At 39.3% G+C, this 26,229-nt stretch overlaps 1 protein-coding gene across 1 annotated transcript in view; it reads left to right on the forward strand.

Moving 5' to 3' along the window:
* The first annotated feature begins 5,019 nt into the window (after nt 1-5,019).
* gfra4b (GDNF family receptor alpha 4b) overlaps nt 5,020-26,229 on the forward strand; it is a 55,474-nt gene continuing 34,264 nt past the window's right edge. Inside the window, exon 1 of the mRNA XM_023292793.3 lies at nt 5,020-5,438. Within this exon, the coding sequence (XP_023148561.1) occupies nt 5,396-5,438 (43 nt within the window). The 5' untranslated portion in view covers nt 5,020-5,395. The remainder of the gene's footprint in view (nt 5,439-26,229) is intronic.

Raw genomic sequence — 26,229 nt, forward strand, 5'->3', positions numbered from 1 at the left:
TCTCAAAATCCCAGGAGATGAGTTATGGAACGTAAAACACAGAGCTGTTGATCCAGGTGCCATCTGATTATTTTTGGCCACCAGGAGTGTCAGGAAATCAGTGATAGATGTTCTTGGATAACCTTATCACCCCCTTAAACCTTCCTCAGAGATAGATAGCCTCCACTGAAAAAAAGAAAGAATTCATGAATCTGTCAAGCCAGTGTAACATGATCTTTTTGCTCTACTAATCTTTAATTAAATGAGTGATAATGGCTGAACCCTGGGGTAAAAGACAAAAGAAGGAGTTTAAAAAACCAGACCACACTGTATCCAGCTGGTAAAAAGAGGAAGGATTGTGGGGGGAGAAAACACTTTTGTGACCGTGTTGGTGTTGCATAATGTGCCCACAATCTTTACTGCGCTTCCCTTTAGAAATCTGTTATCTTTACAACATGTACCGCTTAATTAAATCAATAGCGCCCCCTCTTTCCTCTGCATGTGTATGTTGTTACATGCATGTATGTGCGCGTATGTTTGCGCCTGTGTGGTCCAAATCAGATTTAAGACACAACCAGGCATCCGCAGAGCAGTAACACAACCCTCCACGCAGTATGCATGAGACACACCATCTGCTGGGTGAGAGGTAACGGAGTCACCGTCTGTGCGAATGCCCGCCATGCAGTCTGGCACCAACTGAGCGTTGCTCTATTTGGCATGACACTGGCTATGAAACGCCCCTTCTGAGATCACTGTCACCACATAGACCTAAACTTCCTGCATGTTTGACAAATACCGGAGTCCCGCTTTATCAAACGCTGGATGTCAAGGTACATTTCCTGCCCTGACTTTTAAAAGAAATAAACATTGTTGGTCATTGCAGGAATTTAAGCTTTTTTAAAATCACACTGAGCCGCTTCAAATGTTTAAAACAATGGGACAATTCTGGCGATTGAAAGAAAGTCTTGTAAGATGTTTCAAGTCTGTCCCACATTAACCCACTGAGCTGTTAGAAAAGGGAAGAAAGAGAGAGAGGAAGTGTTTCAGGGGTCCCCACAGAACAACTACTACTCTGTTTGCAATCAAGTATAGACATGACGTCATTATCCTGGGAGCAGTGAGCATGTATGGGCTGCTTCTTAGTCAACTCTGTGAATGTTTAGAGGTGTAGAATGAAGTCCTGAAACACATGCCGCCAGGCTCATTATTGCTCACTGCAACGTGAACTCCTGCCTCCACCTCTAACCCACCTTCCTTCCTAAAGGAAGAGCTGTGTAGTTATTTACTTGTGTTTGTCTGTCATGGCCATAAATAAATGACTCTCATATGACGGCATGGATCAAAGAATATAATTTGCGAGGTGACATGCTTTTCAGGGACTTTCCATTCCCTCCCGTGAATGTCTGTTGATTGACAACAGGCAGAGTGTAACATGAAGCACCCCCTCCTAATAACATCTTCTCAACTTGGACAGCAAAGAAACAACATTGAAATTAAAGCTTTGTACTCACTGTGATAGTTTTTCTAGTGCAGGAAATGTTTAAGTGTGTTCGGCTTGTTTACCATAGTGCAGAGATTAAATGGCAGCTCACGGCTTCTTCTGATGGACAGCTACGTCTGATATGTCAAATTATGGTAATAAGGAAAGAACAGCAACAGTCGAGAAACTTCCAACAAATTAAAAGCAAACCAGTAGCTCTAAGGAAGAACAGATATTAAAAGCAAAGCCAGTTTTTAAAGACAAACATCCATGACACAGTTGATATCACCTCCTTCGACCTCCTCTCAGGTTTGTGTAGGTGTCTGCAGACTATTTGACTGACATCTCTCAGACAGTCCTGTTTTGTATAAATATTAAACCAGGAGAACTTGCAGGTTGGGGGGGATATATATGATGTGTTGTATATTCTCAGGTGAATAATTTGCATGTTTCTGTACATTGTTAATATTTCTATTCATTTTTTAATTACTCTAAATTCCCTGGATTCCCTACATTTGCCGTTTATTTGACTTGCACCACTTGCTTTCTTTAATTCTCTACTTTGCTGTAATGCACAAAATCATCATGTCAACGTGTGTGAAAACCTGCTCACCACTAAATCTGATTCTGATTTAGTCACACCAGAAAGTGGTACTACAAAGTCCAAGTTCTAGTGACACAGGTGCTGATAGAAGTTTAGCGATACGATATGTTGACTACTGGCAGGACTAGCTGGGAGAAACCACAACAATGCTGTCTACTGGGACAATGCAGTAAGAAAAGTCAAGGTATAAATAATAACATTAACATCGCAATTCCAGTTAATTGCATCAGTTGTGGCACTGTGGCTCACTGTCACAGTGTACAAGAATTTCATGCAGTTTTCTCAAGAGACATACAACTACAGTTTACATCTGATAAATTAACAGCATGATTTGTTATAGGTCAGGTGTATATAACAACATTAATGATGGCTAAATTCCTTTTATGTTTTATTTTTGTGCATTATAAGTCACTGACATGGCTTACACACAAACACTCCCTGGTTCTGCTGAACTTCAGGTGACATAAAATAAAAATACATAACAACAACACAAACAAATCCCCCCAAAACACCCAAACTAAATAAAAAGGTATGCAACAAAAGGAGCGCTCTACTTCGAAGTAAAAGAAAGTGAGGCCACTCTGCTTTAGTTTGTCGTGCAGAAATTAGAAGTTGGCAGTGGGTGTAAGTTTTAAATGACTCCTACAAATATTTACAAAGCCCCTCTTCATCACCCTGTTCTGGGGCTTTGACACTGCAATGATTAAGGGTACAATAACTAATCCCTCATTAATGTTGTGTCCTCACTGCTTCAACTCACAAAGATAGGAAATCAATGTGCCTTTGCCTGAAGCAAGAACTGAGAGCTGTCCATCTCCCACGTTTAAACAACACTTTGTCTCCATACTGAAGGACCGCTGGAGAAGGAGGAGACCTACTGACAGTAACTATAGGACAAAATAATGTTGAGCAGCAGGGTGATGACTGATATACCACAGCTGATGTGATTCAGATCACGTTACATCAGCATTTCTTAATTTGCGGATAACAGAGTCAAACCCCTCTGCTCCTATCATCCACTGGGAAGGAGCCAAATACTTTAATGGTTTAGAGGAAAATAAACAGTTTCTCTCTAATTCTCACCCAAACCATCGATGGGCTTTTTCCATTCTTGCAAAATGTAATGTTGATTTGAATTACAAATGCAGATGCACATTGCAAATATGTGCTTTACCAAAAGGTCCCTGTGGCACCGAGTTGCTCTTTAAAGATTCATAAAGCAGTTTCTGAGCCCATCTCCCCGTGTTTAAGTACTTCAAGTCCCAATAGAGATGTTAATGTATTGTTCCAAATATTCTCACCACAAGCTTGTTAGGGAGTTAAAATTACAATCGTTGAGGCGTAAAGACATTTTACAGTTACAGTTTTTCCGATGTGAGGCCTCAGCAAAAAATAAAACATAAACTTGCAACAGCTGAGGCTCTGAAAAAGCTTGAAGTAATGTTGCCAGCTCATGTAAGTTCACTGAAGCACTATAGTGCAGCGGCCATGAATGGCAGCAAAGATAATACTAACAGGCTGAAACAGCTCTTCTGAGGTCTTCATTCTGTCTTTGGCACACAGCTGGATCATCCTTCTGGACCCTCGGGTTGCTTTACCGAAACAGACACGTGCACACACACACATACAGTAAAGCACACACACTGAGTCTGGATGATCCAACATGGTGACCCTTTGTTATCTGCTCCTCACCAGCTTTGTTTGCTTGGATCATCTGGAAACTCCATTTGTTGTTTCCGTTCAGAGATGCACTAAAGGGATGAGTCAACAAACTCTAAATGCACATCCTGGTCTACTGATGTTGTCTTCCAACGGAAAGGGCTTCTGAACAGAAAATGAACAGATGGTGTTAAAGTTGAATGCTTAACAGTCAAGAATCAATAACTGTCTGTTTCAAAACAGTGAACAGGACTGAAAACTGAGCAGCAGAGCTCTGGTTGTGACCAGAAGCCAGATCCACCTCCCTGTATGGGAGCCAAGTGTTTTCGCCTCAGTGTGAAACAAAGAGAACACCTTTTACTGTTTCTGATAAATACAAGATACCTTCATCCAGAATGAAAAGTTCCACTTTCGGACTGGCTCCTAACCCTCAACCTCAGAAATACGGTCATTCTTATCATTAAAAATCTGCTGAGAGCAAATATGGCCAATTTAGATGGCTCACCACCTAAAGCTATCTGACCGGGGAAGAAATCCACTAGAAGGGACTGCCTGTCTGTGTGTGTTTTATTGTATGACCAATTAGAGGTGCACTGTCGACATGAATTTGGACTATGAGCGCTCAGACTTTGTACAGGGAAATATAAAATGAAATACGTTTCTGGTTGAGAATGTCCCAAATCTGCCTCCTCCGAAAATTCTACCTTATCTCGTATTGTTATTAATCATTTATTTAATTTGCTGGGAGCCTCGTAAGATCTTTGTCTGCATCGTTTTTAGAGGACTGAACATTTTGTGAAGTCAGAAACAAATATCTTTACATGGAAATACGCCTTCGGTGTTTGCACATGTATGATCAGCATTGAAAATTTTAACTCTATCCTCAACTCAGTTTTCTTTTTAAGGTTTTTTTTCTCCAAACTTTTTGCTGCATAAACTAATATTTACTATTATATAAGGTAAAATGCTAGACCTTGAAGTGATGGTAGAGGACAAGGGAATAAATGTCAGGAATATAAAAAAGGCAAGCCTTTATCTCGCAAACACCCATGAAATTCAAATATGGCATGAAGCTGAAATTATTTAGGGTATTTAAAGTGACATTATATAAAATGTAGGCTATAAAACATATGAATGCAAATACTTTAAGAACGACACCACAGTACCACAGAGCAGATTACTATTACCCACCATAAGCACACTGTATAAACAACAAATATATCTTTATTGCTGAGCCCTGACCATGTAGGCAGACTGGTTAATGTCCATTCCTGCACACACAGTCCTCAGTCTCTCCCTCCCTCCTGCCAGTGGTTCTTCCCAGCATCTCTCCAGCAGCAGACTCAAAGACTTGTGCGACCATCGCGACGCGCAACAGAAGGCTCCTTCTCACCATCCAGGACCGTACGGCGCACAGGACAACTTTCCCTCACCGCACCACACATGGCTGTGCCTTTGCGCAAAAGCGTCTTGGAAGAAACTGATGGGATCCTAAGATAGAAAAGACAGCAGCAAACTAGCTCAAAGGAGAATTTTTTTTCTTTCTTTCAAGAGACTATTCTCTCTCTGTCCAGACAATGTTCTCAAAACGCATAACAGGATATCCAATTCTTACAGTGTAATCATCCCGCTGTAGCAGCTCCGACGCATAACCCGAAATCCTCGCTTCAGAGATGGATCTGTGGGGAGTTTATCTGTTTCACCTCATAACTTTGGGTAAGTAACGATTCCTCGTTTTTAATTAAATTGAATGTACACATTCATCTGCCTTTAGTAGGACAAGAAAGTAACACAAACTGCTGTATTCGAGGTTTCACTGAAAAAAAAACTCGGAATTACTTAATTAGGAGTTTATCGGTTGCTCCCTCCTTGAGCCTTTTGCGTGTGAGTACAGTCACATTGCTGCTGTGTTTTCAATCTTACTGTTCAACAAAATGCATTTTCTTGTTGCTAAATAATACTGAATGTCGCTCACAAATGAGCCGGGCTCCACGGCTCTGTATGGTGGACTGTGGAAAGCAGCTTTGCATAAGCGCACGTCCCTAAGTGTGTGCGTGTGAGCGCTCCTGTCCGTGGCTTTATGTGTGTGAGCGGATGTGCTTTTTTCTACCACACGGATCAATGTGTGGATTATAATTTTTTTGCCTTCCAAGTTCTTCATTTCACTAACTGCAGTAGATTATACGTCCATATTTAAATCTCCGTGTTATACATTGCGCCGCACCATAAGCGGCTCTTTACTCCCACACCGAATAATCAGACATGTTCACCTTCTATATGCATTAAAAGTTTGACGGTGGAGTTGCCTTCTGGCTTATTCCAGTAAATCCTCTGAAAGTGACTGTCCCAGCAGTGCATCAGTCATTGCAGTGAGTGTCACTGAGGTACCTGCTCTCTATGTAATTGAATGAAGCTGGAATATTGATTTTTGTGGCAACATTCCACAGTCTTGAGAGAGGAGAGCTGCATGTTGTTGGCTCTCGGTGTCTCTTTGTCACTGTACACAAATGTGTCAATCTCCATCCTGCTGCCACAACGCCAATTAATATGATTATAGCCACTGAACACCGGAGAGGATCCTTCTCATTTTAATTGGCACCAGCTTTGTTGCTTAACAAAGACAGGAATAGGCTATGCATTACATCTTACCCCTTTATTCATTATTAATATCCTCTTTGGAGGTCTTCATTAGAGAAATGAAAGGAGATGCCAGGAAGAAATGCTGAATGGAAAACAATACAGTTTACTTTATGAATCAGCTTTTCCGTCTGTATTGACCTTTAACGAAGCACATTTTTTGGGGGTTGATTTGGCTGCTAATGGATAATTACAAAATGCACAAAAACACTCTAGTCCTGTGCCTAAAAACAGCTCCACTTCTTGTACTTATTTTTGTAAATCTGCTGCTGTCTTGTTTAAATTTGCTTGTCATAAAAAACAATTAATGATATATTAATAATACATTTTGTTTTCTTTAAGTTGTTAATTCTAGCCTGTTTAGCTGTTTGCTCAAATCCATTAGCCAAGATCCAACTACAATCTGTTTGGATGACTCCACCAATCTCTGCAGCATTCTAGGCATTTCCTTCAACACTGCTGGCTTACAGAAAACTAAAACCACACATTAAACAGCCCTCTTAGCTACTCCAGATACCTGCATGCGGACACAAAGGGATCTTGAAATAACCACAATTTTTTCAGAATGAGCTCTTAAAGCAAACATCCAGGGCAGTATTTCTGGGAACAGTGGCCATTAGAGGTGAACACTGCTGGAGTATTTCGTGTTGTTTGTTGCCTTTCTTTGTAGGATGAAATCAGGCTGCACCAGTGGAAGATTTCTGCGTGTAATTCATGCTCGAGTATCAAATACAGTCAGACCATGTTCAGTTTTTTTCAAAAGAAAATCCATTAAATTTTTATTTTTTCTAAGTATCAGAGACAGCGAGGCATTTGGAGGCCTGTAATCAGTGTAGATGCCACGGTGGAGTTTAGTACTGTTGATTTTTCACTTCATAATCTCTACTCGTGGTTCCACATGAATATCATAATGATCAAAGTCACCAATCCTTCAGGGTTCAAATGATTTTTCAAAGGAAAAATCAAAACATTTGCCGTTTCTAGTAATTACAATATGAGGATCTGCTGCTTTGTCTGTTTTCTGTTATTGTTAATTGTCTTTTGATTTTGAACAATTTGTCAGATAACTCTTATCAGACTCTGGAAGACGTCGAAGATAACACATAAGGGAATACTAACAATAATAATCCCAGTTGCAACGTTAAAATATTTCTTGGTGAAATAACAGATATGGGTGTGGAAATCACCCTGGTGGGATGTGGTCGGCTGGTCTGGGCTGAGACATGAACCTTGAGCAGTGATGATGTTCAGTCCAGGCCTGCAGGTCCCGAGGAAGACATTAATCTAGCAGAAGGTCAGTTTATGCATTCAAAGGAGTTGCGCCAGTTCAAACTGAATCACTGTTGCCTCCACTGTTATGGAAAATAAAAAAGGAATCTCAGGCTAGTAGTTGACTGTCCAGGCTTTGATCTTATCTGCATGATAAATGTGCAGTGGGACTCGCTTTGACAGATCCACACGAAAGCTCAAAATTATATAGAATTAAGCACAATTGTGCAGGGCCTTTTTTTTTTGTAGGTTAGATAAGCATTTTCCTGCAGTATAAACTTGAAACGGCAAAAGGTACACCGGAGTCACATCACAACCATTTCAAATCAAGGTGCAAGTGTCCCAACTGTAGGACAAGGTGATTGCATTTAATATTAAACGGCCAAACTGAAAGCGGAGGAAGTGATCTCTAGTGGCACTTAAACTAGCAACGGTTGCCGTGAAAACCCACTGGCAGCTGCCAAGGCTATGCAAATTCATCATTACTCCTCTAACGATTTAAATTTTTCTAATTAAGGCCTGTCATAGCTTTTTAGTTTGTCTTCACATTTCTTTAGTGTGCAAGATCTACATTTTTTTAAAACCGCCTTCCTCATTCAGAGCTGGCATTAACAGCAACAGCTCTCAGTTTCAGCCGACCATCATGCTGTATTCTTTTATTTAATGGTTTTGACATTGTGGGATATGACCTGTGTCTTTAATGGAGACATATAAGTACTGCCAAGCATGCTATTACCTAGCATATTGGCTGGCCTCTTGTAGGGGGATTTGTCATGAATCTCATTTGAAACAGGTAATACTCATGGCGAAGAGACAACCCATCACATGCTCATGCTTTCATCATGTGGGATAGACAGGTCGGTTCTTTAATCCCCGTAAATTGTTGAGGGGAGATAGTGTCGCCATGGTTATGGGAGCTTCACTGAGACATTAATAGCACTTTAACGCCGAACCCTCATGTATGACACGAGGTACATTTGAACCTTCGCACTCAGAGTTGAACAACTGGCCAAAATTTTGCTCCAATAATGGTATAACACTGATTGTATAGCACCTTGTATAAATCATGTGTTCTTTATAGGGATTTTGTTTCACTGCAGCATTTACACGGGAGATTCAATACAATAAAAAATGTCATTTCATGGTAATTTTTGAAATTATTTTGTCACCTTATGAGAAATTAGTTAATTAACACTTCACTCTCAATATGCATTTTAAGTACTCGTGAGATTGAGAGGAGTGAAATGAAAGGGAGAGAAAAACTGTGGTTTCGTGGCACTTCTGTTTTATTGGTACCTTGGTATTCAAATAAGCTCCAAGAGAAGAACTATTCAACTATATTTCTTGTTAGACATACTCGCCTCTGTGGTGTAATTTGGTACTGATTGTAGAAGAAATGTAGCCTGGTTCCAGACCTCATCGCCACCCACATTCCTGATTTGTTCAATAATTCAAATAAAAGAAGTGAAACAAAATGTCAAGGTGAGGGAAAATCAAATAGGTTATTCAGTTGGTGTCTTACTATTTTACAGATAAGTGTGTCTCATTCAGTGGTTAGTTCAGCTGAACAGAAAACATACAAAGGTGTCAAACTCCTCTAATTTATGGTGAGGATACATTAAATCAATAAATAACATCTCAAAGTGTATGGCAACCACAGTTCAACACCACCAGAAACTACAACCTTCAAAACAACATTTGAGGTACAAAAACAAAATGAAGGTAGCACTCATTTCATGGTTGAACCATTTACATTTTAATCAGATTTACTACACCTATTAAAGCACATTTACTTGTATTTCTATGTGTAACCATATGGATGTCTGTCCATTTTTCCTGTGACTGAAAAGACTGAAAAGCTTTCCAAAAATATTAAGTTGCTTGTTAGGTTCACAAAATGTGCTCCTGTGTTTCCTTAGCTGCCATTTCATGATATTTTCAGGTAAATAGTGGCATCAAAATCACATAATATTTATTTAATATATTACTGTTACTATAGATGTGCAGTTATTATAGAAATCCACATACAGAAAGTTAAACAGAAGCAGAATGACATTAGACCTAACTGGTACACTTCATCATTTTAATTACATGAATACATAAACATTTTTAATTAGGATCCTTTAAATTTGGCTTTTAAGGAAATATGTGGTTTCTAAGCACTTGTTGATGCTCACTGCTAAGTTCTACCCAGGCTCTAACTATTGTCTTTTCAGGGTGGACCTATTATCAGACTGGTATTTAGCGTTTTTCCAATTATCGATGTTGGTGTTTTGTTAACTGACTCTCAATAAAATGCTTTAAGAATGTACTTGGCTCTGATGTAGCTGCCTGTCTCCATCTACAGTCACCACTTCTCAAGCAATGCCCCGCCCACAGCACGCTCTGGCTGTCTGATTGGTCAAGACTGACGTTCTTTTTTAATTAAACATATGAAAAACATAATAAATACAATTCTACAGTTTCATTTAGCAGATTCTTTTATCCAAACGACATACATCTGAGAGTAGATACAACAATTTCAACTACGTTTTGTGTTGGAATTTGTAATCTAAATTATGACTCCAAGATTTAAATTTCGTAGCTTTGGCACTGAAAATCTCCAAACATCTCTCATCTAATCTAAAAGCATCACTTTCAAAGTGCTCTTTCATATAACGTGATAAAGCAGAAAAATAATTATAGAATATGGCATAAAGGATAATTTCACTCACATCGTAACTTTGTTAAACTTTTAATGCAACTGATTATTAAACCTCAAGCGTCAGTGTCATAAGTCATGAACCTACCGAGACGGAGCAACGATTTCATGAACTGGAGAGCATCATCGCCAAGGCCAAACAGGCACTTCAGCAGGACGAGGAGGCGAATGAAAGAGACAGTGAGGATACAGACCTGCAGATTTTCTGTGCGTCTTGTAGTCATCCTATCAATCCCAAAGTGGGACTGAGTAACATAGAGAGATGTTACACAAAGTATGAGCAGCAGATCTTCTTTGACTCCATGTATCCTACAAGAATAGAAGGTGCAACCAGACTCTTCTGTGATGTTTACAACCCAAAAAGCAAAACATATTGCAAGAGGCGTTAGGACTGGACGTCGCTCATCTCACTCTCAAAATGCTCTTTTATATAATGTGGCAGAGCAGAAAAATAAAGAATATGGCATGAAGGATAGTTTCACTCATAACGTAATGCACGAGTCCTAAAGGCACCTTTGTTAAACTTTTAATGCAACTGATTATTAAACCTCAAGCGTCAGTGTCATAAGTCATGAACCTCATGGTCCACATAGTATCAAACTATAAAGGATATGAGTTTTCCATCTATTCTCTATCAATGCAGTACATCTGAGTAGTGGCCACTTGCTGGCAGAGCTGCGGGGTTAAAAGCTTTAGAGACAGAATGGCTGTTACACTTTTCCTGTGGGCTGCCTGTGTTCCTCAGCCATTCTCGCAGCCCTTAAAATGCCTTTGTATTTAATTATTGAGGTTTAAAAATCTGCTGTTGAGCTGGCACATTGCCATTCATCTGATGTCAGTCAGTCTGATAGCCCTGGCCTTTAATGGTGACATTATTCAATTTCTCACATAATCATCTGCCTATAATATTAAACTATGGTAACTTTAAACAGTACGTAAAATTTGAGGGTAAAAGAGCTGCTCACAGTTGAAACATTTAAAAGTGTGAGACAATCAGTGGCACTGTCAGAGCTGCTGGAGGAGGGCTGAAGCCAAAGACACACCATTGATTAGAAGTGATGTATGTGGGTGAAAAATAAATGAGTCCGAGTTTAAGGAGCTGATCCATTATTGTAGACGAGTGCCTCCAGTTATATCACGGTTAACTCATTACCGAATGTGTTTACATTTGGAGATTTATGTGATTAGAGGCAAAGAAAGTGACTAAAAACAGGTAATGGGGAGACACAGACAGGAGTATGCTCCTATCTAAGCTCCACATGAGTCATTTTATTCTTAGATTTTCACAAACCAGCCATGTATAATTTGTGTTTTCCCCATTATACTGAAATTTCATTAGGTGTATAAAGCTGCTGCGATCAATATCTTTATATTAACAGTAGCTCAGCTAGAATTATCACCTTGCGGTTGTATGCCTCTGCCAACCATTGAATTAGCAGTTTACATCCACATCTGTCGAGACCCATAATATACAGCGATCAGCCAACAGCATTAAAACCACTGTCAGGTAAAGTGAATAACATTGATTGATAACAGCTCGTTAGAATGCAACGTTCTGCTGGGAAATCTTGGATGTTGAAATTCATATTGATGTCGTTTTGACGCCCACCTAAACATGCACACCAACAGCTCTTCCTGATGGCAGCAGGTTAATGTGATCTGCCAAACCACAAAAACTTGAAACGTGACAAAAAGCTCAAAAGTGTTGACCTGGCTTACAAAAATCCCCAGATCCCAACCTGATCAAGCAATTGTGGGATGCACCAGAACAAACCTAATCCACAGAAGCTCCACCCCGAAACCCACAGGACCCAAAGGATCCGCTGCCAACGTTGTGGTGCCAGACGCCACAGGACTCCCCTGTGGTCCTGTGTAAATGCCCCCAGCTGTCAGAGCTGTTTTGGCAGCCCGAAGGGGACCTGCATAATATTAGACATTTAATCTTGTGGCTGATCTGTATATTGTAAAAACTTTGAAGAGATTTAATATCCAAGATTAACATCAGCAAATTATTATTCGATCAAATGTAAAATATGACCACGATCTCGTCTTCTGTTCCTGAGTTATGGTGTTGAATAATGGCCAGTATTTATTTGCAGAACAGTGTTTTTTTTTCTCATTGTTGACCTCTTGGATGTAAAATGTCATCACTTCGTCATTTATTTGTACGAAATTTTACCATGATTGGCAAATGAATTCTTGAGTTATGGCCAAAGATGTTTTATGTGAGGTCACAGTGACATTTGGTCCCCAAAATCTAATCAGATCTTGCATGAATCTGAGTGAATGTTTCTGCCAAATGGAGATGTCACAGTCACAGGAAAGGGAAGGACCAATTTACGGACAACCCAAAAACATAATCTGTCTCACCACGGCTGTCCCTGACATAGAGCCATGTCTGAAATATGTCTGTAAAATTCTCATAGTCATGAACAAATAGAAAACTGTCACATGATTCTGCAGATTATCTCAGCTCCAGTATTTTGTAGTCTCACAGCTAGATTTTTGATTTCCAGCCTGTAACAAAACAGCAAACAGACGACACTCTGAATATAAAGGAATGCAGCTAGAGATCAATGCACGTCCCTTAGGCGACCAAAACAGAGCTAAAAAGAGAGTGAACGTTCAGCAGATAGCCAAAATCACATTTCCAAATAAAAGGTAATGTTGCCTCAATATCTGCTGAATTCCTGTCCTATTTCTTTACTGAAGAGCCCTTTCCTCAAGGGCTGTTGTTTTAAATGGGCTATTTAAATAATGGTGACTTGACTTAAAATCAGGTTTTTATGTGCTAATATGTCAGTGTTCCATTTCAAGTACAGTCAGATAATGAAGGCACACAAAGAAATCACAGCCTGAGGGGCGATTTTTAAGACTTTCACAAGCCAATAGAAAACCTTCAGAGATTTATAGGTAACGTCTGTGATACACGACCTTCCAGATGCCTTGTCTTATCATATAACACAGAAAGTGTTATTACTCCGCCAAGGAACGGCAGAGTTATGTGACGATTGGAGTACGTTTGTCTGTGAATCCGTGTGTCTCTGTCTGTCTGTCTGTCTGTCTGTGTGAAACATTACTCAACCAGAAAAGCACTCAGAGTGCAGTGCTCTACCAAGGCTGCTCAGTTCACTAAAACCTCATTGTTGGAGCCATTTCAATCAGTAACCAGCAAGTGGTGCTGTGAATTAGTTACCTGTGTATTTAAAGGCCACACTAATTGCCACAGGTGTGGCGCAAAACAGGAAGTAAGTTGTTTTTGACAGTTTATTGGAAAGACTTTGTTCTTTGTTACTTTTGATGAACTCCAGAAGGTTAATAAATTGATGAATCCGTTCATAATTGTGAGTTTGGTCAAAGACTTTTTAAATATAGACTTTATTGGTGTTATTTTTGTTATTTTTGGACCACGACGGAGTAGCCACAAGCCACGCGTTCTTAACGGGATCAAGTTTGCGTCATCAATTAGTCAAAAACAACCTCTATTTGATCGTATCGAAACTATAAGTTGTGCGAGGAGGACGGCAACGCTGCGATCCAGCTGTAATCCAGACACTGTGGTTCAGACGACGCTGATCTTCACCACGGCTCACGGCAGGGCGCAGGAGAGACCCGACAGGAGGAGGCGAGGCTGCATTGGGCGCAGCAACGAGCACCGGAGATCGGGGCCGGGCAGTGGACCACCCATTGGCAAGGTGTGGACGTCTGGACGCGGTGCAGCGGACGGCTGGATGCGGACAGAGACAGGACACTCCGGGGCAGCGGCGGCGCAACGGCGGCGGACAGACGAGGAAAGGTTTCTTTTGGATCGAGGTCTAATAAAGGAGGTACCACACACATACATATGGCCATTATACAAAAGTGTGCACACAACTGTCTATTTGAAATACCAATGCATTGGGCCAAAAAAAAGTAAAATAAACTTTATTTCAAGTCCAAGACACTACTTCAAAGGAAGAGACTTTATTTTCATGGACATAATTTACGTTGTGTATTGGTGTGAACTTTTGAAAAAGCAACTTTTAAACGAAAAACTGTGTGGTTGATGAACAAATGGTTAAAAAAATGTCAAACTGAAGATGATTTGAAGGTTCAAACTGATAATCAAGGTAATGATGCATATTTGTGTGAAAAGATGACTGAGGCAATAGAAGTAACTGCAGAATCTCAGACTGTTAGTGAGGCTGAACTCCCAGTCACAAAAAGAAAAGTAAAACTTACCACAAAAGCACTACTTTGTAAAATAGAAGATTTAGAAAAAACAAGAAAATTTAAACTGAGCAAAACTGCTGAATTAAAAAGGTCAATTCAGGAGTTGTTGTTTGAACCTGGGAATAAAGCTGAAATAGAAAGCAGCTTTAACAAATATCAAGTGCTGCTTAATGATGCAAAAGCTGCACATAATGACCTGCTCAAGATGTTACCTGTGGAAGAAACAGAAAAGCATGAAATACGGTTCAAGGCAAAACTTCTGGGTGTGGATGAAGTCTCTCTGAGTGTCGTAAAATATTTGGAGTGTGCACGTGAAGGAGCTGTGAAAAGCATTGAGGATAAAATAACACCAATGGACAGTATGTCAAATGTTGGATCAGCAACAACCTGCGCAGGATCTGTGAGATCAAACAGATCCAGCAAATCCTCAATAGCAACAGCACGGGCACAAGCTGAAGCTAAGAGAGCTGCACTGCTGGCACGTGCAGATTCACTAAAAAAGAGACATGAACTGGAGACACAAGCAGAATCACTACGCAAACAAATGGAACAAGTGGACCTTGAGGCTCAGATTGAAGCTGCAGGTGCAGAAGTGTCTGTGTCGCAAGCATTTTCAGCAGAACAGGATGGAATGGAGTCCTACTTTGAGAAGCACGAACTAAAGCGAACAAATGTTCACCCCAATGCAAGGTTCAAGGATTTGACAGAAAATAAAACATTACATGTATCTGTGTCAAAAGTGGAAAGAAATGGAAAAGAGGATGGAACTGTTGTACATACAGCTGATAACAGCATACTTCAGATTTTACAGAAGCAAAATCAAGTATCTGAACTACTACTACAACAACAACAGCAGTCAAGTCAGCTTCCATTAAGAGAGATACCGGTCTTTGAAGGAGACCCTTTAAAATTCAAGATGTTCATGCAAGCCTTTAAACACTGTGTTGAAGATAACTGTGCAGCTAAAGGGGACTGCATGTACTATCTGGAAAGATACACCAAAGGGCGTCCAAGAGAGCTTGTGCAAAGTTGTTTACACGAGTGCAGACAGAGGCTTTGAAACAGCTAAAGCCCTCCTACAGGAGCATTTTGGTAATGAAACCAGAATCACTGTGGCTTATATGGACAAAGTCCTCAACTGGCCTGCTGTTAAGGTTGAGAATAATTCAGCACTTCAAGATTACACTTTACTTCTGTGTGGCTGCAATAATGCGATGTCTGATTTATTTGATATGAGAGAACTGGTTGTCTGCAAATCTTAAAATCATTATATCAAAACTTCATTTTAAATTGAGAGAATGTTTTAGAAGTGTTGCATATGAAATTAGAGAAACTCAAAACTGCATACCAAATTGTAGTGATGTGCAGTTTGTGGAACATCAGGTTAGACTCTTGTCTGATCCCATTTTTGACTTAGACTTTATTAGTGTTTTTGTAACTTGGACCACGACGGAGTAGCCAAAAGCCACGCGTTCTTAACGGAATCAAGTTTGCGTTACCAGTCATAGTTTAGACATATTAAAACTATGACGTTTTCTCCACATTTTGGACGACTTACTAAACGATGATGTTTTAGTGACATTTTGGACGAAATACTAAACGATGACGTTTTTGTGACATTTTGGTCAAATTTTGGACGACATACTAAACTATGACGTTGTAGTGACATTTATGATGACATATTAAACTACAACGTTGTAGTGACATTTTGGACGACATACTAAACTCTGACGTTTTAGTGACATTTTGGACAACATACTAAACTACAACGTTTTTAGTGACATTTTGGATGACATACTAAGCTATGACGTTTTGGTCATATTTTTCACGACATACTAAACTCTTAGAAAAGCACTCAAAGAGCGCAGTACTCCACCAAGGCTGCTCAGTTGACATATGAGTTCTGACGGATTAAATATTGAATGAAAAATGACCTTGTGCTGAGCACAGACACGTGTTTTCCATGTGTATGTTAGGAATGGATACCAAAGTGCTTGTAAATCACTCAGAAATGTCTGTTGATCAGTTCATCACTTTTGGCAAGCCTTTGCTAGTGTTCTGTCTATGCTCTTATTTTGAAGGCGTGTTTTTAATGTTGTGGGCTTTTATTTATTCACCATTCCAGCAGCACAGGAAATGTTTATCTAAGAAGTGGTTTCTTGACATGATGAAGATGCTTTCTTGTTCAAAGAGTACCACCAAATCAGGACTGCACTTCCATGCAGTTGTGGAGCTCAGAGTGGATACTTTGCAAAAAGGATCAAAACTGATGCAACAGGGCCAGAGATACTGACTTTTTTTCTTTGTAAATTCTTGATAATTCTTCTTTGTCAAAACCTGATATCTACATTACCCACAATGCAATCTGCCAGCAACCACTGACAAAAGTTTTGGCAGGAAAATGCGGTGCGGTTGGAAATTGGAAGAACAATCTAGCTCATGGTTGAACACTTTGTGAAAGAAAAGTTGAAGTTTGTGGTTGAAAGTAAATCTTCACAAAAGCACATTTTGTTTTGTTTGATTCCTATGTTTTAAATTTTATGCTGACCAACCACTTCCTCTTCCTGTAATAGTTGTATTACTGGATGAACACACACACACACACACAAACTGCAAACAGCTTGAGAAAGATGATGCTCAGTTTCTTAGAGAATTCACGCAAAGAAACATCTTTTTATGCTATATATTCTCACCGACATAATATCTGCTTGCCTCTGGCCATATTTTGGGTGAATGACTGAGATCTCAGGACTGATTCTCTACGATATGTGAACTAAGCTTGGGCAATATCTATTTTTTGTACCTTCATACATCCCTGACATTTCATCAGGGTATATAGTATATAACGGTATTTGTGTATGAAGTAAAAAGAGTAAAAGTGGACCTGCTGCTTGAAATCATTGTAGCATATAGAAGTTGCCCTTCCTCCATAGATTCAGTGGAGGACTTGGTGACTGGGGACAGACCAACTATTGGTCTGGCTGACTACTGTGGCTGATATTTGGTATTTTTTCCAATTCTCTGTCTGTAGTCACTTTGTGGTCTCGAGCAGAGACCCAATCTGCAAACAAGAAGACACAAGCTGCTGCCACAAAGCAGGAAATCAGCTTCTCTCACAGTGGCTAAGGCCATGGTAACGGCTAGTGGCTAAGTTATTAGGCAGCTACAGATTAATCTGAAAGCAATAACTATTAATGCTTTAAGATATGGACCTCAGTAGGTAACGAAAGTGATACAACAGTGAAAGATTAAGAAAACAGAAGAACAGCAGCGTAACTGCATGAGACAAATCGATCAGTCTCAGTCGACACAACATAAACAGAGAGCATCCCAATTTAATCAGTCCTATTTCTATTTTACACATTCAGTTCTAGTCACTTTTATTGATGAAGAAGCCTAGTTATCACTGACAGGTTCCCTTGAAACATTACATCAAATATATATCAGGTCTAGATATTGGTTATCAGCCTTTCTTGATTACCAATAAAAAAATCTTATCGGTCGACTTCTGTTGGTGACACTTGTAGGCTGTGTTTAGGCTGGTGGTTGGATGAGATCATTTGGCAAATAAACTCTTTGCAGTTGGAAGAATTTGTCTTAAGTTATATGTGGCAACTTGAGATGCATAACCTCTGTGGGTCATGTGGGCAGGGTTGGGCAAGCTTAATAGAAAATATTGGAAAGACTGTTTAAAAAAAAAACAAAAAAACAAAAAATAATGCTAAGAATCTGACAGCAAGGGTGGCAGAAAAAATGTATAAAGAAACAGTGGAATACTGTAATGTTTAAAACTGTTAAAACAACAAAAACACTTGTGAAAATAACTATAAATATCCATAAAATAGCTAGATTTGAATTCAGTAAAACAGTGTAATTTTACAGAGAACAAATTACCATTTGTAAATATACCGATTTTTGATTATGCACCCCAACACATTTTTAAATAACTCAGAAGCATTCTGTGCAATAGACTAGGCTAAAATTACTAGCCTGCCTTCTACATTCTCGTCTGTCTCTCAAACACACACAGGACACATCTGTTCTGCCCTGAATGGCAATAATCTGCATTACCGAACTGTAAAGTAACACAGACACAGTTTTTACTAGAGATGCTTGGTGTAGCCTGAGAGTAGAGCAGATAATGTGAGAGAATTAACCTGCACTGACTGCGCTGTACTCAGTTGCTACAGTTACACACAATTCGAGGTCATGTCACTTAAAATGGCCTTGCTTATACATGAACATATTGCAGCGCGAAATTTCAAGGTGTACTCATTAACACACTGCATAAAATGGAGTTACAGAATTAAAAACGTCACAATTTTGCTTAAAGTCTCGTGCAATGGGTGTGGCGAGTCATGATTATCTGGTGGTTTGAAGGTGAGACATGGAGGCAGTGAATAAAAAAAGCATCAGTGGTGATCTCTCTAACTCAAATGAAAGTGATATATTCACAAAATGGGTTTCCTCCAACCTGCCTAATACACTGAAAACTGCTGATGATCACAAAGATTAGAGATAAAAAGTGAAAACGATACAGCGCTCCCATAAGTAGAACTGATCAGACTAAAAGCTGCGTCTCCCTCTCCATTAGACCTGTTAGGAAATTCAGAAAATGGTTTATACACACATGCATGCAGTGGTCTCGAAGGGCCAAACAGAGGTTCATTAACTCAGTCTGTCGCTGGTTATCCACAGAGAAAGACTGTTCCAGACAAGCAGGCACAGCCCCATTGTGACACAGTTTCAAATGTATTTCTGGGACATTGCCTAATCTATCTGTAGTGAGTGAAGAATCATGAAGAGGGATGGAGGCAAATCTTGGAATAATACACGAGACAAAGGTCCAAGAACATATTTCGTGGTCTTCAGTTGAGCTATTTTCCTCCGTTTTTAAGTTTGTGTAAGATTTACATACCAGCGTGTCACCACAAATAAGTTTTGGTGAGATTCAGAGGCATGTAATCCTCCAAGAAAAGATAAGATTAGTGGATGTGAACTTATTAATAACTGTTCTTATTTGGATGTAATAACCTTGAGCCAGTTTCAAACTTCTTTTTGATTAAAATTGAGTTTTCTGTTTCCACTTTGACTTTCTGGCATTTCTAAGCACAGAGAGTGCAGACGGTGAAGTAGCTTTTTTTTATGAATCACTCACCTGTCCTCTTTTTTTTTTCTCCAAAAATAAGCTGATATTCATTCCCTTAATCCTTCATTCATTTCTCTGCAGTAAAAATCTCCAGTGTCATATATCTTCCCGCCATCTTTCCGGACACACTTGTGCAACACTTTGTCCTGCATAGTACTAATTACTAAATGAACATATTACAAGCCGGAGAAAATGGGTGTCATTATTTTTTGTACAATTTTCCCTTTTTCTAACTTATTGACTAATACTTCTGAGGACTTCAGGCCCACTGGTCAGTGTGTTGCTTGATATCCTGTCATCCAACACAGAGATTAGTAGGTCCAGAGTATCAGAGTAATATTTGCAGCAGTAGTATTAGTAGAGTAATGGCAAATCCAACTGCTCTATGGACTTTAAATTGCCCCCATTGCAGGTGCTCCATCAACACCCTTCCAGCATTAATTGATCATTTTCTGCAGCAGAAAGAAGCGACTACCTGTGAACATCTTTTACAACTTCAGTGATACCATGTCTAAGAAGTCGTGGGTGTGGCTGCATTTTGTTAAAATGGACAATGAAACCGTGGAGAGTAAACTTTGCAAACAGCAGTTTGTTTATCAAAGCTCAACAACCAACTTGGTGCAATCATCTGAAAACAGCTCGCTAATTTGTCTGCAGGGTATTCCTTGAGGGTTCTTGTGCTGCCATTATGAGTGGATGCAGTTTTATTTTCAGAAATCAAATTAATATGGTCTCTTCTGAGTCTGTTGTTGTCATTTTAGTATAGGAAAACCAGGTTAAAATGATTTAATATGCTCCAAACACTAACTTTTTATTTCTATTTGTAATTCATTTAAGGTTATAGGGTAGGCAGGTGCACTGTAGTTCACCTATGTAATCTAGAGGTAGTGTTTTATTTATTTTTTATTAGGTTTCTCTGGTTGAAGAGCAGGCACAATTTTAATGAACCGAAATTTCCTTTGATTGACAACAGCAGTAATTCTTACTATAAATATCGACATAATATACCATCCTTTAAGTTGTAAAATGTTGTCAAAACCTGGAGAAAAGAAAAGTTTCGAAACTAAACGGAGCTTAGACAACATTGCCTGCAAATGATGGATGCAGCTGCTTCGTATCATTGTGGTCCCAAAAGAGGTTTTATGACAGGCAGGATGAATGAGCTCACTAACTGAACTATTTGATATATGTAGCTGTGCATATGTACTATGGTCTATATTACTGCTATTATTCAATTAAAATAAGCATAGCCGCAGACTTTGTAGTATTTAATTACTGTTTCATTGTTTGTTTACATGCTCGGGCAAGTGAATTACACTGCAGTTCAGCCAGCAAATGGAATAGTTCCTTATCAGCATTCCCAGACTAGACCATATACCAGCCAAGCTATGGCACTGAACAGTTTTTCACTGAAATTAATTCGTCGTCTTTTATGCCTAGGAGGATCTCTTCAGTTAATCAAATCAGCAAAATCAGTTTGTGGCCTTGCTGTAGCCACAATAAAAAGGCATGACTGGAAGTACTCGTTTGCACGATATAAATTGAATAACTGTCTGGACCACGAAATATGAAATACTGGAAATGGCAGAAAAACAATAAGATTGCAGTTATCCACAAACCCTCTCAGGCTGTTTGTCCTCACGTCACTCAAACTACATCCTTAGTAGAATCGTTGTTACCGTCATACAACTTCAGGAGAAGAAACAGCTGATGGAAACTCAGTGGAAAAGAAGCTGTTACACTTTGCTGGATCTGTATATTAAACATGAACTGCATATTTATTGGGTGCTGTCTAATAAGAGAAGGTTAATCTCTTGAAACACAAAAGTCAAAATAGTTAGATTTGTGTAAATGTGTCTATGGCTGGTCAGGTTACAGAACATTCTCCTGAGGCTAAACCAAAACATCTAAGAAATACCACAATTAAATCTGAAAGCTTAAATCACATAATAAGGAAAATAAATTTGCCAAATTGTCCAGAAATATAAGCATGCATACTTATGTCTTTGAGCTTTGAAACACAACTAAAAACATCATGTTACAGATGATGTCAAGTATATTTATTGCACAGAAAAAAGAGAACATCCACAAGGTTGCATTGCAAGCAACTGCACAATCAGCCTATAAAACTGACTACATTTCAACGCAGATTTCATGTGTAAACATCGTGCACAAAGCTTTTATTTTTTAATTTACCATGTAATTAGTAGTTGCTTAGATATGAGGTAGAACAGCTCATCAGCTAGCTCGTCAGATTCAGTGTTTTTACTCCTCCTTTTGTAGTGAAGGTTCCATGTTCTTTACTTCTTCAGTTTCCTCCCAGAATCAAAAAAACATCCACGGCAAGTGAACTGGAAACAGAATTTCCCTTGGTGTGAATGCAAATATGCTTGCTCCACCCCACCGTGACCTAGCATATAAGTAGGGGAATAGAAGTGAGATGCTATGCTGCAATGGATGGATAAATATCATCCATCCGCTATGTATGAACAAACACCTTAAATGAGTCTTATTGCAGTAATATTGCAGTACATCAGCACACAGCAAGTGTCCTTTAAAAGTCTCTTTGGATTAACTGGAATGTCTGTTGTTGCAGGCAGCTTATTCGTCTGATCAGTATGTAGGACTCAACTGAGAATTCAAGAATTTGCACTGAATTTTCAGACATATTTACGTTCTGGTCATTTTATTCCACCAAGCAGCCTCCTCAGGTGATCAGTCAGCTCACTCTCTGCTGTACAACCTCATAATGTGGAGATGATGAAGGTTGGACTGAGTGTTTCTGGATTCCTCCAGTGTTCCAAGAAAGGAAACACGCCATTACCAAAGCAGCAGACAGGAACTGGCTGGAGGGCACCTGTCTGTGCGAGCTGCAGTGGATTTACAACATCTGCTCCGTGCAGGAGAGGATGCCACCTCCGTTCACCGCTACTTTATTAATTATTTCAAGCACAGGCAGGGAGACGGCCAACAAAATGCAAATTGTATGCACAGAAGATCACCATCTTACTATGAGCTCAATACTTTTATCTCAGGGAGGTGAGTCATTAAATCTTCAGTTGTCAGAACTGTTTGGTTTTCGCCACATTTGTTAAAATTTATACCTCCTCTCTGTATTATGACAGACTTTGGGCAGCTTTTTTTTTTTTTTTTACATGTTTATATGTAGGTGGAAGTCTAAGTAAGCATGTTCTACATTCATGACTTTTTTTTTTTGACACAACAGCATTTCACATGTCTCATTAATGGCCAGAGTGTGACGAGATGTTGGCCTCATTTGTGGAGGCCTTTGACTCTGTCACCACCCTGTAGATCCAAATCCCTTCCCTCTCCATGCCTTGTTAGGCCCTAATTAAGTGGATCAAGAGAATGCCACTAAGCGTTTGACAGCTCTCTGTGAGTGATAACTGTGAAACCAGAGCCATATATGCCCCAGGAGAGGAATCACTCCATATTAGGTCCATTGACTCTCTGCCACACACTTCCTGAGGGATTCAACCCTGCTGCTGTGATAAGACACATGACCACGCTTTGAAAGCTGCAGTGGCTTTTGAAGTTATTTTCTGTCGCGTCGTGTCTTGATAAATATATCTACATAACAGCTGGATCAACTTATAAACACCATGTGTCCTAAAATATAACAAGACGACATGTGGCACAACGGTTGTTCAATGTCAAATTAACATTTTAATCTACAGTTTATCCATAATTTCCTCTCTCTTCATTTAGTCCCAAACTGTTAAACATTTTTAGGTGTGTTTAAAATCAGGGCTACAAATTAATCATTGACCATCCTTTTGGTGGTGATACGTGAGATATCGCCATGGTGATGGTTTACAGGTACATGTAATGGATGAGTGATATGGGCCTTATTAAAAGTCACAGCTGTGTGTAATAGTCGTGAGTAATGACAGCTGTTCTGGTGCTGTTGGAGAATTTCACAGATGGGACACAATCAATCATCTTTCTTCTTTGTTGTTTCTTCTTATTGACATGTCTAACAAGTGGTCAAACGGGCACGAGTGTTGCCATCCATTTATTGCCAACTGGAGGAGCAGAAATAAGGCTTGTGCTTGTGCATCCTTGAAGTCTCAGGGAGGACAACTTGAAAGCTGCATTAATCTATCATTCATTTATTTGTTTGTTTCTAAAGGTTAAAAGGTTAATTTGAGCTCAGAGGAATGCGACACAATTCACATTACATGTTCTGCCCGTTGTTATCAAAAACATTTTTTTTACTGCATCATTAAATGTATTATTTTTTCAGATTTAATGCACTTGATTTATATTTTAAAATGCAACTATTACGTCTGACACATTTTTGATTATGATCTACAGTCTACAATAAACAGACGTTTCATTGACATCCTTTAATTCAGGAGCAATGAGCCGTCCCACTAATAAATGAACGAGCCCCCATTTGTGTGTGTTCTTCGCTTTTTCTTGGCAACCATTCCTGCGGTGTACTTCAACTGTGGTGGGTGTATTGATGGGGACTTGAGGAAGTGCAGTGTCGAAGAAAAGACCAATGACCAATTAAGTCATGTGACAATAATTCAGAGACTTTTGGGCTGAACTAAGCTGAACTGCAGACAGTGTTTACACAGATAGGAGACAAGTGTTAAACAAATAAAAAATGTAAGTCGTTAAATATCTATAGTATTTAGAGCCATTGTTTTCTGGGATTGGTAACACGTGGGCAACTTTTGTAGAGTAAGTCATCAAAAATGCAACTCTTGTTTCTTTTTTGTGATTCATGGCATTTTAACTGTGTCACGATGTACAAAAGACAATTTTGAGCTCCCTCTACCTCCAGTTTGGTTGTGTAAAAGTGTGACAAAGAGCAAAAAAAAACACCCAGAAATTGCTGGTTCAGAGGGTTAAACTAACATTTGTTGTTACTGTCTGCCATTTATTGTTGGAATTTTGTTATTTTTCCAGCTCCACACTGACGTTAAAACACATTTGTCAGTGTTTATCTTAACTGCATATTACTACAGAGATGAAGTGAATCCATGTCATAACCATTTTCAATTACATTTCAATTACTCAAGTAAAAACACTGATTCTCTAGTTTAGGTAAATGACTACTCAGACACACAGTGATTAAAGGTATTCACCTTTTTGAATTTGAGGAGCCAAATTTTTCTGACCAGGCATTTGATAAATAGGTTTTCATATTGTTATTGATGTTGCAGGTAGTACAGCAGTGAAAATTTGACAATGATGAAATGATTGGACACAGTATTGAAATATTGATGATGAGACAAATTGTTGCTATTTATCTTGTTTTATTTGCACTAGACCACTGTATACTTGAAACATGTAGAGTGAGTGTTGGTTGCACCTAACTAGGCAACAGCTAATTTGAGTTTTAACGCTAAGATTTGAATAACTCTAAGCAGTCAGTGTTGAATGGGAAGTAAGCATAAGGCAAATGGAAGAAACAGTTTACTGGAGGCCAAGGTTTTGAACGGGCACTGCACTTATATTGTAGAAGGGAAGAAACATTGGAGGCTCCCTGATTGGGAGCGAGTTGATTTTGTGAAGTTACTACGGGGCTGAGGTTGTGATCTCAAGCGTGGAAGTTTCTTTGGCCAAATGACCTGCTCATTAATGGTGCAAAACATGGCCAGCAGAAGACAGAGAGGCTGAGAGGTCTCAGCTCCAAGTTTTGTGCAGCATTTTTTTAAACACTTTTTGGATGTCGATCCATTGCCCAGCAGTTCACTTGCTGCATTATTATGAGACACAGCTTGATATCTCTTACTGAACTACATGCTCGGCCTGTGGAAGAGGAAGGGAGCTTTTGAGCCAGGTTGGAGGTTGAGGGAAGAGGAGGAGGATGAAGGTGTCCTGTGTGGGTTTTGTACATGCCCTCCGACAACCTCAGAGGAAGACCTGTTTGAGGTTATGGAAGCAGCATATGGTGATGCTGTGGAAAAGCAAAAGGTCGTGGAATAGCTGAGTTTGTTCTCTTCAAGCCCATTACAAGGCCACACACCTGGCCGGAGAAAACAAAAGTAGGGCGAGGATTAACACTGAAAAAGTCATTCGATAAGGATAAAACAAAAGATCAGACTCAGTAAACTGCTTGGACGAACTACAATCAAAAGCAACGCCGCAGTACATGTGCAAAGCATCTTGCTAAAACTAATTTGCGGTGTTACTTTGTGGCATTTTTTGTACTGAAATTGTAACAGCAACCTTTTGGGAAATGACATCACTGAAGTTGGCTTGACATTTTCAAGAGTGAATGTCATAAATTTAGCAAAACTCCTAATTACAGATCTCATGTCATGTATCTAATGTATTTTACCTCTCCGGTTAACATTTCTTGGTCACATTGTCTCATTTTCAATTCCATCTTTCCTTGAGCGTGAACTATCAGTGGGGAAGTTTTTTTTTCTTCTTTTTATCAAGCAGGCTAATGACTTTAATGTGATTATATGCATTCCTTTTTTGAAAAGATTAACGCACCAGGAGACCTTGAACAGACTGTTGGGAAATGACACACATTGCATTCAGTATGAGTTAGC

Source organism: Amphiprion ocellaris, chromosome 13 (assembly GCF_022539595.1).
Source record: "Amphiprion ocellaris isolate individual 3 ecotype Okinawa chromosome 13, ASM2253959v1, whole genome shotgun sequence".
Taxonomy (NCBI): Eukaryota; Metazoa; Chordata; class Actinopteri; family Pomacentridae; genus Amphiprion; species Amphiprion ocellaris.